General features: G+C 39.7%; 1 protein-coding gene across 1 annotated transcript in view; it reads left to right on the top strand.

Annotated features, from left to right (window-relative positions):
• tpcn2 (two pore segment channel 2) overlaps positions 1 to 13,543 on the top strand; it is a 29,946-nt gene that overhangs the window by 8,400 nt on the left and 8,003 nt on the right. Inside the window, exons 4-18 of the mRNA XM_067597237.1 lie at positions 183 to 360; positions 495 to 611; positions 1,012 to 1,118; positions 4,956 to 5,028; positions 5,693 to 5,792; positions 5,884 to 5,949; positions 6,077 to 6,141; positions 7,475 to 7,566; positions 9,154 to 9,235; positions 9,921 to 10,010; positions 10,102 to 10,221; positions 10,314 to 10,373; positions 10,698 to 10,826; positions 12,512 to 12,561; positions 13,135 to 13,234. Coding sequence (XP_067453338.1) covers positions 183 to 360; positions 495 to 611; positions 1,012 to 1,118; positions 4,956 to 5,028; positions 5,693 to 5,792; positions 5,884 to 5,949; positions 6,077 to 6,141; positions 7,475 to 7,566; positions 9,154 to 9,235; positions 9,921 to 10,010; positions 10,102 to 10,221; positions 10,314 to 10,373; positions 10,698 to 10,826; positions 12,512 to 12,561; positions 13,135 to 13,234 — 1,429 coding nt within the window. The remainder of the gene's footprint in view (positions 1 to 182; positions 361 to 494; positions 612 to 1,011; positions 1,119 to 4,955; positions 5,029 to 5,692; positions 5,793 to 5,883; positions 5,950 to 6,076; positions 6,142 to 7,474; positions 7,567 to 9,153; positions 9,236 to 9,920; positions 10,011 to 10,101; positions 10,222 to 10,313; positions 10,374 to 10,697; positions 10,827 to 12,511; positions 12,562 to 13,134; positions 13,235 to 13,543) is intronic.

The raw sequence follows: 13,543 nt of genomic DNA, 5'->3' as shown, positions 1-13,543 counted from the left end.
TGTCTCGGTATTTTAGATTTTGCTATTTTATGCGTACAGCTGGAAAACACAGCATGATGGTGGTGCTACAGGAAAGATTTACACATCAGAATGGCTGATATGCATCGAATTCTTTTAAATCACATCTATACAACAAGCTTTTGGCCATTTGTCCATCCGCTCTCCCATCTCTCTCTGTGCAGGGGCTTAGGCCTGACTATTGCGGTGGTGTTGTTGCTGGCCTTCGTGGAGCGCCCGTCCTCCCTGTCCGTCTCCTCGGACCCTCGGCATCGCTCTCCGCCCTGGCAGCCTCCCTGTGGCTTCACCGAGAGCATTGAGATGGTCTGCCTCATCATCTTCACTCTCGATCTTGCTGTCAAGGTGAGCTGAGCCAGGATGGAAACATTTTGCTCCCAGGACATTGGCAGCTGTCTGGTTAAACACACACATATGACATTTCCAAAGTGATAATCTGGCTTTGAAGCACCGCCTCACTCCATCCGTTTTATCCTCAGAGCTACTTGATTGGTTGGGAGGAATTCAGGAAGAGCAAATGGCTGATCGGCTACACTGTTGTCATTTCAATCTCCGTCATCGACTGGGTGTTGTCTGTCAGCATGGTCTGTGATGAGGTGAGGCTTTTCCAGCATTTATTGCTCAGGTTGTGGTGGAATCAAACAGCAGAGTTCATTAAAGTGATTGATACAGGAGTGAAACAAAAACTTGTAGCTGACAGAAAAAAACTGCTAGTAAGACATGACATGAGCTTGATAAGATAATTTACTGTAAAAGAATAAGGCAAGTGATATTCTGACTTTATAGCAACTAATCCCATGAAAAGACCAAAACCAATAATGATTTCATCTTAACAACTGTTGTCTTTACTAGTCACAGTGTTATATCTTATGCACAGTATGTTTGTAGCTGTAGAGCTGTCAGTGGTTCAGCACAACATGAAACAGAATTTAACTAAACTATGTGTCAGTCACTCTGCATTCCAATAAGTAATCTTCTCTTTTCTTAACTGATCAGAAACTGAGAGTACGGCGACTCATCCGGCCATTCTTTCTCCTGCAAAACTCCTCCCTGATGAAAAAGACACTCAAGTGCATCAAGAGGACTCTGCCAGAGATTGCCAGGTATGCGACTCCTTTACATGGGCAGGCCTCTCTAAAGCTGGATTTATATATCACTCAAGGGGTTAACAGGAGTTCCACCATTGATACCTACAGTTTTGCACAAACAGCTCGCTGTCTCCAAGAGTCTTTTTTTGCAATATCAACATCAGCAAATGGATCAGACCGCTTGAGGCTGAAAGATACTGTATGAAGTTCAGTGAAAGTATTTGTACATACAGACGTGTGCATCACAAAACATCCCATATTCATCACCCTAACAGATCTTTTTAATTAATTTGCTGCATCTCTAGGGAGTTTCTGTCAGTCTCTGCTGAGAATTAAGAGTTGAAGGCTGAATCTTTATCTGCCTTTCCTCCCAAGGCAGTTTCCTTCTCTACCTCTGTCTTATGAGAAGTGAAGGCTGAAGGCTGAATTTGAAATTGATTGAATGGATTGGATATTTTCACACAGAAAGCAGAGAAGACAGTATTATATTGTGCACTTAGCCTTAAGACAGTATGACATAGTCCTAAGAAAATAACTTAAGAGTATGAGCTTCAATTTCAGTAGGTTTTGTGATATAGAGCAGCAAAGCTGCAGTTACATCCAGTTAGCTTCTATTGTCACATCACTGAATCACTGTCATGATGTCACAACATTTACATTATGTCATTCACTGTGACTGAGCAGCAAGCAGAGGGTTTGCAGTGGAGGTGCCTTTACAACATTACTGAACCTTTCTTTAAGTTCCTTAACGATGTCTTGTCTCTGATCAGTATCTACTGGCATTAGACATTTGGCATCAGAATGTGGTATCTCTGTAGCTGCTACAGCCTCAACATGTATTACATTTCTGAGGAGGCATTTGTCAGCTACTGGGTAGCCTACATGCCTTTGCTCCTTAACTACACTGAAGCAGTTAACACACAACTATAAATCCCCCTCACTTTTCAAAATCGGTTTGTAATCCTCCTCACTTTACAGTTTTAGTTCTTGTGTGTTCTTTAGTTGGTGCCAAAATCCAAATGGAAGAAGCTCTGAGTTGACTGAAATGTAAATATGCTCGTTTGAGTAAATATGACGTTTATTACAGATTTTTCTCCTAAAAAGGTGCTACAACTAATCATCAATCAAAGATAATTCAGTAATAGACAGCGCTCTTTGTACTAAAGATGGAAATAAAATGGCTTGAAGTTATTTATTGAGTTTAAAGGTTTTTATTAACCTTTGAAATAATAATTTGAATTTTTGTCAAACTTTTTTTATATAACATCAAAGCATTGTATCAGGTCTTTATCAAGAAAATGATAGGTGATTTTAGGGTTAGTGCTTTATAATGCAGCAATGGGAATGCTGTATGAGGTATGGTATACCACTATTAAAACAACGGATAGACACATACAAAAGTAATCCCTCTCAATCATCACTTATGACCCACTAGAAGTGTGTGATGGTGTATGTATGTACAGAGACTCTGCCTGTATTCTCTTAGTTTCTTATTATTTTGCTGTGTTCGGGATGTTTCTGGGCATCAACCTTTTGGCAGCAGGTGTGTAGCCCCCCGCCAATAACAGCATGCAGGTGTGAGGTGGGAACATGCTACCAGATTACATGGTTGTCTCTCCGCTCTGCTCTCTGTCTCTGTGTTATGGATGTATAAAGAGCTGCAGGTGTGTGTTTCTGCTTGACCGAGGGCGAGGCAGAGCTACAAACACACAGAGCAGAGAGGCCACAGCGGACAGGATAAAGCTCTGCATTCACACAAAATCTGGCATTGTGGCACCTTCCTGCAGGTTTGCGCAGAGGTGTGGGTGTGTTTATTTGTGTCAAACCACAGTTGGCTCGGTTATCTTGAATTTTATTTCACCTCTGATGAAATAAAAAAGCCACCAAAGACTTCAGAGCACTCTCACTTCTGTCAACGAGTCCCTGCTTCCCTATAATGTGACCACAGACTGATCATGCTATCACCACTTAAAGGTACGCTGTGGAGTGTTTGATTCACTAGTAGTGGTATGGAGGGATGGTTTCCAAGTTTTGTTCCACATGAATGAGGACGCACATGCATAAACACACAGAAATGTGATACACAATCCTGCCAAGGATTTCACACCGTTTTACTCATTGACATCTGGCAGCAGTGACCTGCCAACAAATGTAGCAGTTTGCCAGCAAAGGCAGAGAAGAAGACTGCAAGCTAGCAAACATGGATGTAAACAATACAGGATTGAAAATATTTTAAAGATTAGTATTGAAAATGTTTTATGAGGAATGAAATACATTCAACAGGTTTGTTAGACCACAAGGATACAGTGACCTAACAAACCAGTGTTTTGGTGACAAATGGTTTGTTTACAAGAAAACTCCATAGGGTAGCTTTAAACCTGTAATAACTGATGACTGATTTTTTAGGACACTTGGAATAGTGGAAACAAGCTGCTGAACACATTGAAATATTGTCACCTTTTTTATACTACTAACTTGTTAGCATACATGTTAGCTTACCTACTTATACAATCAGCAGACATGGAACAATATTATCATTCATTTGGAGTCATGTTTCTAGCCACCTGATAAATGTAAGTCCAACATTCACTCTCCTTTAGCTTTGGTTTGGTCTCCACCAAATCCTGAGGAAAATATTTGTCTCTTCAGCTGCCAATTTCTCCACTATGTTCACCAGCTAGTCACTAACTGCATCTGTCTGCTGTTTGCTGCTGGACACACAAAGATCACATCATATGTTATCACTGCACAGTACATGCAATTCATATGCTTCAAATTCATCTGCAGTTTGCACTGCATTACTACACATTATGAATGGAACTTTGAATCAACTTTTACTACACATTATGAACGGAAAATCAAATCAGACAATTTTTAAGGTTGATTACATACTTCAGTTAAGTTTTCACGTGCTGCAAGCACTCCTGTGTTTATGTGTTTGTCAGCTGATTTCTGACAGCAGGACTTGAAGGTCTGTGGTGTGAAATTCTTCCTTTTACTCTTTGGTAACATTTTTGTGAATGAAATAATCAGAACACATAACCTTGCTGTATATGGCAATTTTAGGATTCTTTTGCTATTTATTACATATCACGAGCACATATGCACCTGCTTATGAAAAGCTGACATTCATCAGACTGAAACAAGCAATTTACAACAAGTTAATGCAGTTTAGAGTTTGTTGAATCTGACTTGGAACACTCGTACCAGCGTTGGGTGAAAACTCTCCTGGTTGAATAATCAGCTCAAAAGATCAACACCTGCGTTAGAAAATATCTTTTATGATAAAAAGTCAAAAGTACAAGTTTGTGAACATGAAAACTGAAGGAGATAAGTCTCAGGGAGAATTTCACTGAGAACCATGCAATCATCAAGCTTTAAGATCTGTTGTGTCCACCTCTAACATGTAAACAGAAGCTGAAGTTTAAACTTTGTTAGAAGGGTGATAGAACACACAGCAGTTTCAAACAGAATCTGGGTCAATTTTGGATGAATTCAGTAACTATGGTGCTGTGATTTGATCCCAACTGCAATGACAAAGCAGCTCTGTAGCAACAGCAGCTGAGCCTCATGGGTATTTAGAGCCAAACTGGGAAAACATGATTTTTCAGAAAGTTGAAAACTGAAATTATTCATATGGAATTCCAAAGCATAGATTTATAGTATTCTTACATTATTCAGGAGTGTTTATTTTTAGGAATATTGGGAATTTATAGAGGAAAACATACAGTACTTCTGGAAGCAGTGGCTCCTTTCTAACTGAATGAAGGTTTTTCTAAATAAATGGAAAGTCAGGAAAGATTTAGATTCACTGCCACTCAAGCTTGTGTGTATGTTCTCTTGTCTCTGCAGTGTCATCCTGCTGCTGGCGCTTCACCTCTGTCTCTTCACTATGATCGGCATGCTGCTGTTTGCTAAAACAGAGGTGAGTTCCAGTCTTTGTGGTCACGCCCTGTTAATTACACACTACTGTACTGTACTGCTGACACTCGAGCTTGCATGGACATGTGTGTGTTTTTTATTAGCCATGGTAACGGCATAACTCTTGGTATGGCAGTACCAATTGGTCGGCTGAAGACTTTTAACTCCTGTATCTGCAGTGGGTGTGGTGGTGTTAGGTCAGGTGGTGTCACATCACATGACCTCCTCATAAATGTGGATGTGTGTTCCAAACATTGAGAAATGTATTGAAGACTGTGTGAAGAAATAGAGATCTGTGAGAGAACAGAGATCAGAAATCAAGAGACAAAAGTGGAAATTAAATGAACAAAGAAATAATGTAGATAACGATCATACGGTCAATAAAAGACATATGTTATCTGCCTTTGTGAAACACAGATTTAACTAAAGGCTGCAACTAATAACTGTTTCATGATCAATGTATATATTGATATGTTTATGAGTCAAATTGTCTATAAAACATTAAAATCAACAATAAATGTGTGTCAGACATCCCTGGAGGGTAAAGTCATGTCTTTAATCAGTGTACAAAAAGAAAAGAAAAAAAAACAGCAAACGTGTGAAGCCTTTTGATATTGATCACATTTTAGTACTCTGCTAAATCTCTCTCTCTCTGTGTTTCTGTTCAGGATCCAAAGAGGAACGAGGAGTGGAGGCTGCATTTCAGAAGCCTTACGAACTCCCTCACCTCTCTGCTGGTGCTGCTCACAACAGCCAACAACCCTGACGGTACGCAGTCAGTCACATGCTATGATGTTATAGAAGTGTACTATTTGAATAGTTTAATCATCTTTTCCACATTTGTTCTGTCTCGTTACAGTGATGATCCCCGCCTACTCCCTAAACAGAGGCTACGCCATATTCTTCGTCACCTTCAGTGTAATCGGTAAGCAGTGACTCTCGCTGTCTGTGCAGCAGCTTTCAAATAACTTGAAGTGACAGTAGTTTATTATATTACTTTGAAACCTGTTTTTATCGAACTGTCTGAGGTCATTTGTTCTGCTTCCTCTCAGGAACCTACTTTCTGATGAACTTACTGACAGCCATCATCTATAACCAGTTCAGAGGATATTTACTGGTGAGTCACGCATTCAGCATAACATCATGCTTATTTATCCAGGGAACATTGACTGAGCAGTTAACATTTACATTCACACCCGCTGCCCGTGCAAGCACAGTCTGGTGGCCAGTGAGCACTGTTGGTGACTGATGTTTTGATTATGTGTGGCAGACAAAGTAGAGACAAATCTGGTGACCGCTGGTATGAAATTGTTCCCAGATGGAAATATGACTATGACGTGTGTTGGAATGGGAAAACCAAGCGTTGGCATATGCAGAGAGATACACCCTACATCAGGTAGTGATGTATTATTTTGTGCTAAACATAAATTCAGTCATTGGCAAATCGTTGGCTAGTTTTAACATACTGTAGTCTGATTTGCAGGCCTACAGCTGAGAGACGTTCAGTGCAGTAGATTAGTGGTACTTCAAATCAAACTTCAAACAACATTGACATATCATCAACTTTTAAGTTGAAATATCAGGTTCTGTAGCAGCGAAATTCTCCACTATAGCATAAAGATGCTCTGGCTATAGCACAAGTTGCCATATATAGGTGGTTTGACAAACCTGGCAACCTCATATGTCATAACAAGACTCCAGGGAGCTGAGCACAGTCACTGCACCCATGGATGTAGAAAGAGAACTGGGCCCCATTCATTCCTATGAAAGTTATTCAGTGGTGCGTGAGGCTAAAAAAGCCACTTCCCGCTGTAAACAAATTACTCGGATGAAAACATACTGCGCACACTCTATGGGCCGCATGCGCTCATGGAGCATGCTCACTAGAGACTGAACGTGGTCAAACTGAATGGATCAAATTCTGATAGTGAGTCGAGTCATTTCATGGGGGTTGTGACGCTCAAAAAAATGTATCTGCTGGTTTACAGACGTCTCTTTCACAATGTAAATCTATGGAAAAAAGTGTTTTCGGCCAGTGTGCATCACGTGACGTTGTAATTACACGGTTTGGCCACCATGTCCAATTTGAGCCCATACTAGAAATTCTGAATAGTGAGCTTTAGAAGTGTTGGTCCCTTTTGTGAAAGCCAGGCTTTCTTTCTCTCTCTCTTTCTTACTTTCTTATTTTTTCAGTGTATACTTAAAAAAACAATATTTTTACACAAAATATAAGCTACAATTTGCGGTAACATAATACACATTCCATGATTAAATAATAACAGAAATGGTGTAGATGGTCTGCCCGTATTTTTGATTCTTTTTAAGCTTCAGAAGAGCGTGTCAGTGAGCAGAGGAAACAACAAGACAGATTCTACAGATTGCCATTAAATGGACATAAATCCACAGTGATGTTATGTTCAAATATTTGAACTGTTCATGTTTCGGTCCAGATGTCGGTCCAAACATCCATCATCAGGAGGCGACTGGGGATCCGAGCTGCTTTCCAAGTCCTCAGCTGCCAGGGAGCTCAGCAGGCTGCTGAGTAAGACGCACACACACACACACACACACACACACACACACACACACACACACACACACACACACACACACACACACTCATTACACACATATTATCTCAACTCTGACCCTTTGAAAACATACATGTGTGTTTAGCGGTAATGTCATCATTTGTATTATTTTGTATCATTAGCCATACGACCCACTGGGGCATCAGATTCCAGAAACACAGTAAATGTCACATATTGAACTCAACAGTTGATAAAAAGTCTCAGTAAACGGTTTGAAAAAATAATTTTAATCACATATATTGTTGGAAAATATCGTCACCCCAAATTATTACAGTGATGTTGATATTTCATAGTAGAGTATTATATTTAACAGATTATTTAACAATAATACTCTTAAATACTCAAGGTTTGTAACCAGTTCTTATCAAAAGATTTAAAAAAAAAAAATCCCTCCCTCATACTGCAGTACTGTAGGTCTACAGCAGAGATGTTGTGGGACACATTTAGACATTGATTATTGAGCAAAAACATAATGTACACCTCATCCTCAATAACAAATGAAAATCATGCTTTCTGAATGTCAAAGGAGATTAAATTTGCCAAATGATGCAGATTGAATTTATGTCTTGGAGTGCAGACTGGTATGTTTAACATCCACATAGCGGGATTTGTATTTTTTAATAGATGACCTCTACAGCTGTTTTTATACTGGACAAACACCATGTTGTGTTCAGTCATTTGTGTTCATGGATACATCACTGTTATGTTGAAGTTTTACTCCTGTTTACTGCTGACTGGCCACTATGAACTGTTGTTACAGTGTTGTCTTAGTTACATAGACCACAATGACTGAAAGTTTTACTTTTTATTTGAAAATGTCACCATGGAACATTTCAGTAGAAATCAGTTTTTGAAAATGACCTTTGTTTCTCTTTTAACCACAAGTTTTGTTTCAAAGAAGGCACAACTCAGTGATTCATCACAATTGTAATATACTTTATCATCACAGCATTATGGGACATTTCCCCAGACAGACATTCTGAGCAGAGCTGGAGGAAGCATTAAAGAACTGAAAGGGAAATTCTGTAAAAATCAGCTGTAACACAGAAAATCAAAATATAACTCGATAACTAGAAGTCATAAATAGGGAAGTTAACTTGCTACATGTCCTTATTTTATCATTGTTTTTATATTCAACATGTTTTGCATTGATTACATCAGAGAGAGCTTTTTCACTAACTGAGGTGAAAGAATGAGGAAAAGCTTCACCATGTTTTTCCCATTTCTCAGTGCTTTTGAATGACAGTTGTGTTACACGCTTCTTTACTGATTACCTTCTTACAGTACAACAAGACAAGCTAGCAAAGCTACCAAAAACTAGCCTGGTGACTGTCTGTCACCTTGCAGGTGGTACTATAGTGGTCCCTCAAGAGTCTCCTCCCAAATCTTGGTCAATAGTGGTCCAGCAGCAAATTTTTATATCAGGAACCCCACATAGTTTAATCCAGCATGAGAGAGTCAGATATTTAAAGGAAGTGAAGTCACAGACACACAGGTGGGACTTTAACTGCAGCACGTTGTATTGTTTTCTCTGTCAGGGAGCGTTTGCGTGTTGAGACGGTGCTGCAGGTGATGTCCAGGGTCCAGATGAAGAGCTACTACAGAGCGGCCATCACTACGGTCAGAGCTGACACTGTACCACTCTCTGCACATTCACACTACTCACATGCACTGCAGTAACCAGGTTACAGTTTGATTTCTCCAGATGATTTCTTAAGTGTCATGTAAACATGAAAGCTGGTTACTGGGAATTAGAGGAACCTGGTTTCCCTTGCTGGATTTCTCCTGGAGAACGCCGATTTCTCTTCCATGTGTACGCATAACCAGGTTACTGATCAGCTTTTTACAAGTACACATGTGCATAACAATAGACTGCGGACAGGAGGGATCAGTACATGGAGTGATGTGTCCTCGTATATAAAATAATTCAATCAAAAATTAAGTAAAGCTGAAACTGACACAAAGTAGCCTGTAGAGGTCTAAATGAGTGTACAGTAAGAGGTTACTACAGTGCATATTAACCTGTGAAACCTTGTTTCTCTGAGTAAACCAGTGTTAACAAACTGACTGACACACTCACTCTGTCTCAATATATGAGATTTTTTTTACTCTTTATTGTCAACAAATCCAATGAAAAGACTACAAACCAACATAGATCATACTATGAATAAAGTTCTTGAATTGTTTACATCACAAGAATATTTCAATTTAAAATCGACTCAGATGAGAATGATCATCCTGTGGTTCTTCTTTCTTCACTCTTCTTCCTGTGTATCTGTTACCGTCTGGACTGCCAACATGTCAGGAGGTGCGGCAGCATGACACTGTGGGCTACATGGATCGAGAGCAGTTTAGGAAGATATTTGATGAACTGGACAAAGACCGCATCAAAGAGGTAGAGCTGTTCACCTTTCATTAGAAATTACATTCACTGTCACATCTGTTTTATCAGGTCACTGACTCTGTGTGTGTTTGTGTCTTCCTAGCACCCTCCCTTGCCCCATTACGACTCTCCAGTCCTGCAGAGGCTGCAGGTGATCTTCAGTCACTACTATCTCACTATACTTGGCAACGCGGTGGCACTGGCCAACGTCATGTCCATATGTGTAAGTTAAAAACACACACACACACCTATACTCATACAAACACAGAGAAACTGACCGAGCTGGATATCATATAACATTTATTGTCTTTTCAGACTGTCCTGGTGTTAAATTCTGAAAAGTCCACAACAGAGAGAGACAACTACATCATGGAGGTGAGCTCACTCCTCATGGATTCCAAATATGAAACTCTAATAAGCTGATTGCCATGAAAGTTCCTGATTACATTCAGCTGAGAGGATTAGGGGTTACTGTTGGTCCTTGTAAAAAATTGAGAATGTTCCTTTAAGGGCCTTTCCTCTGGCATCACCCTCAGGACAAAATGTACATTTTTAGCAGCAACAGTGGTACAGTAAGTGTCTAAGAGTGAGTCAGTATGGTGTTTGTGCATGTAATAATCTGCAGTGTTGTTTAAATTGTGAATATGTCAGACTGACTGTGAATCACTCTACCTTTCCTTTGTCCTTCTCAACCATCAGATCATCAACCTGTGCTTCATCCTCTACTACCTGTTTGAAATGAGTGTGAAGATCTTTGCGTTTGGCTGGAGAGGGTACCTCTCCTACAAGAACAACATCTTCGATGGCTTCCTCACCATCCTGCTACTGGTAACACAGCTCTGCTACACACTCCATTCTATTCTATAACAATCTATTGTTATATCATTATATTGATATCTGATCATATCTAGCAAAATACACCTGCAGTTCACTCACACTGAGGGCTACACTTAGTGAGAAACTGGAAGAAAAAAAGAGCTCACACTCAAATTCAAGTTCAGTGAACACAAACCACACATCCTTTCCTATATTTAGTGTAATAATGACTTTTATTTTTATATTTCTTGAAGATACCCTATGGGGGCTTCTCTCTAGAGCGCTATGGAGCACTTTTTAATGAGCAGGTCCTGTTTTGCTCGTCTCACACACACTCACAAGGATGCACATGCTCATGCACACAGGTGATGTGATACACAGTCCTGTCAGTGGTTTCACACGATTCCACTGATCTGCAGGTGGCTGTAATGAGCCAATAAAGACAGAGAAGAAGAGGAATGCACCTTAGTAAACTCGGGTGTAAACAATGCAGGATGTACAAAAGTTATGTTTGCACTGTTACCCTCCACAGGGTAACTGTTGTTTTCATATTGTCATACTGGATTACATAATGTCATATGATGATCTCCAGTGATTCATCAGGTCTTTGTGCAGCACTGCCTACTCAAAACATGTTCCTGCACTTCCAACTGTTCATTTGCTGTTAAAAAATAATCCAGTATTATATTCATAAATAATTATTTTTCAATTTTTCTTTCTAACAGCTTGTACAGAGCAGCTCTCTGGATATGTTTGTGTGTTGAGTGCTCACTCTATAATTTCTATAAAATATTCTTTTCCCTACACAACTTTCCTTTTCGCTCCTGGAAATCCCATCTGTGATATTCTGATGCTCACTTTTCAGAGGCAGAACATTTTCCATGCAAAACAAATTGATGCAAATCATGTGACATTAGTTAATGATAACGTGTCTCCACTAGGCTTGGGCGGTATCTATTTTTTCATACCTTCCTGACATTTTATCGAGGTATATGATGGAATTTGTGTAAAAAGAAAAGTAAGAAAATGTAACTGCTGCTGGTGATAGAAGTCATCTTAGCGTGTATGACATTGTCTAGTCTCCAATGCTGTGTGACTAATCTGCAATTAATCTACTTAGACAAGTCTCGCTGGGATTAAATACTTATGGCCCCTAGAATAATGAATAGATTGGAAATAAGTGCCCTTCTTCCATAGATTCTTGCTGGAGGACCCAATGACACTTGTTGCCGCGGTGGAGACCAACACATCAGTGGGCTGAATGGAGGTGATGTGCGGGTAGTGGTGGCAGACTGGCAGTTGAATAAAATCATGCGGCTAATAAACTGCGTTTGTAGTTGGCAGACGTCATCTCAAGATAAAGTTATATGTGGCAATATTTTCATGATTCCATACCACTCACAGTCACCATCTTTCTCAGCTCAGCTGCCTGTTCCACCAGTAGAGACTGACCTCTGGTGACACATGCTGTGCACTACAATATATCACCTGGATACAGCATCTCTGTATCAGTTTAACAGAAAGAGGAGTGTTGACAGTGCTGAAAATCATACCTTCAGCATTTCTAAATACTCTGGTATAACGTAATACCTTGATACCACCCAAGCCTAGTCTCCACCTATTGTTTACATGATCATTTCATGCTGTATTTATCACTTATCATTTTCATCCCTGAACCTTTGTTTTTTTCCCATCAGGTCCTGCAGATCACTATATATATCACCTACAGGGTTCCTTATTCCCACTGGTAACTTTATATTTACTTTCATTCATTTTACAGTCAGTGTTTTAATTTTCAGCCCCACTTTGTGTTTCTCACGTGATCATCCCATTTTATTCTGTATTTACTCTTTATCTAACGAGGTCTAACTGAGAATTGCCATTTAGAAACAAGTCCTGGACAAAAAAACAGAGTATATACCAAAAGAAACTTACAAGAGAGAAAAATTATAAAACAATATCAGACGAGAGCAGAGGCAGATAGCAACAGAGTCACTAAAGGTTACAAATATTTTAAACTTTGTCAGAGTGAACAGCTGCAGACTGTTCCCAGAGGCTTTCCCCCCTCTGTCAGAGCATTAGAAACACACAGCAAATACACATCTTTGGAATGAAAGCATTTCAGATTTTAAAGATAAATGAGAGTAAAATGCAAAGACACAAATATCTCACATTTCACTTCACTTTGATTTGGACAAAAACAAAACTGTGGTTTATTTCTCAATTATAATTCCCAGTAGTCCCAAATATAAAAATACTGATTACATTACTTTTATGGCTGTACAGCTCTGTTGACGTGTGTGTGTGTGTGTCACAACAGGGACCCGTCTTCTCATGGTGTAATGTCTCTGTGGGAGATGATTCGCTTGGTCAACATGCTGATTGTCTTCCGCTTCCTGCGCATCATCCCAGACATCAAGGTAAGCAGGACGCTGGAGGATGATGCTCCAGTCAGACTTCAGAGCTTATTTTAATCGTCCAAGCACAGCAACAAATGCGTAGCAGTAGGTGTGCAGACTGTGTGTGTGTGTCTGGTTGATGTGTTTGCAGCAGCACGGAGTGCAACAGGGCTGAGTGAAGTGGAATATATAATAAATACACTCTCAGCCAATCACATCACAGCTCTGCAACATGGAAGTAGTTACACATCTGAAAAGAGAAAATCAAAAGTAAACTCTGAGATAGCCATACATACTCTTTACTGTGATCCCCTGTCAAATATATCAGGA

Source organism: Thunnus thynnus, chromosome 1, assembly GCF_963924715.1.
Source record: "Thunnus thynnus chromosome 1, fThuThy2.1, whole genome shotgun sequence".
NCBI lineage: Eukaryota > Metazoa > Chordata > Actinopteri > Scombriformes > Scombridae > Thunnus > Thunnus thynnus.
This window is presented reverse-complemented; position numbering and strand designations above follow the sequence as displayed.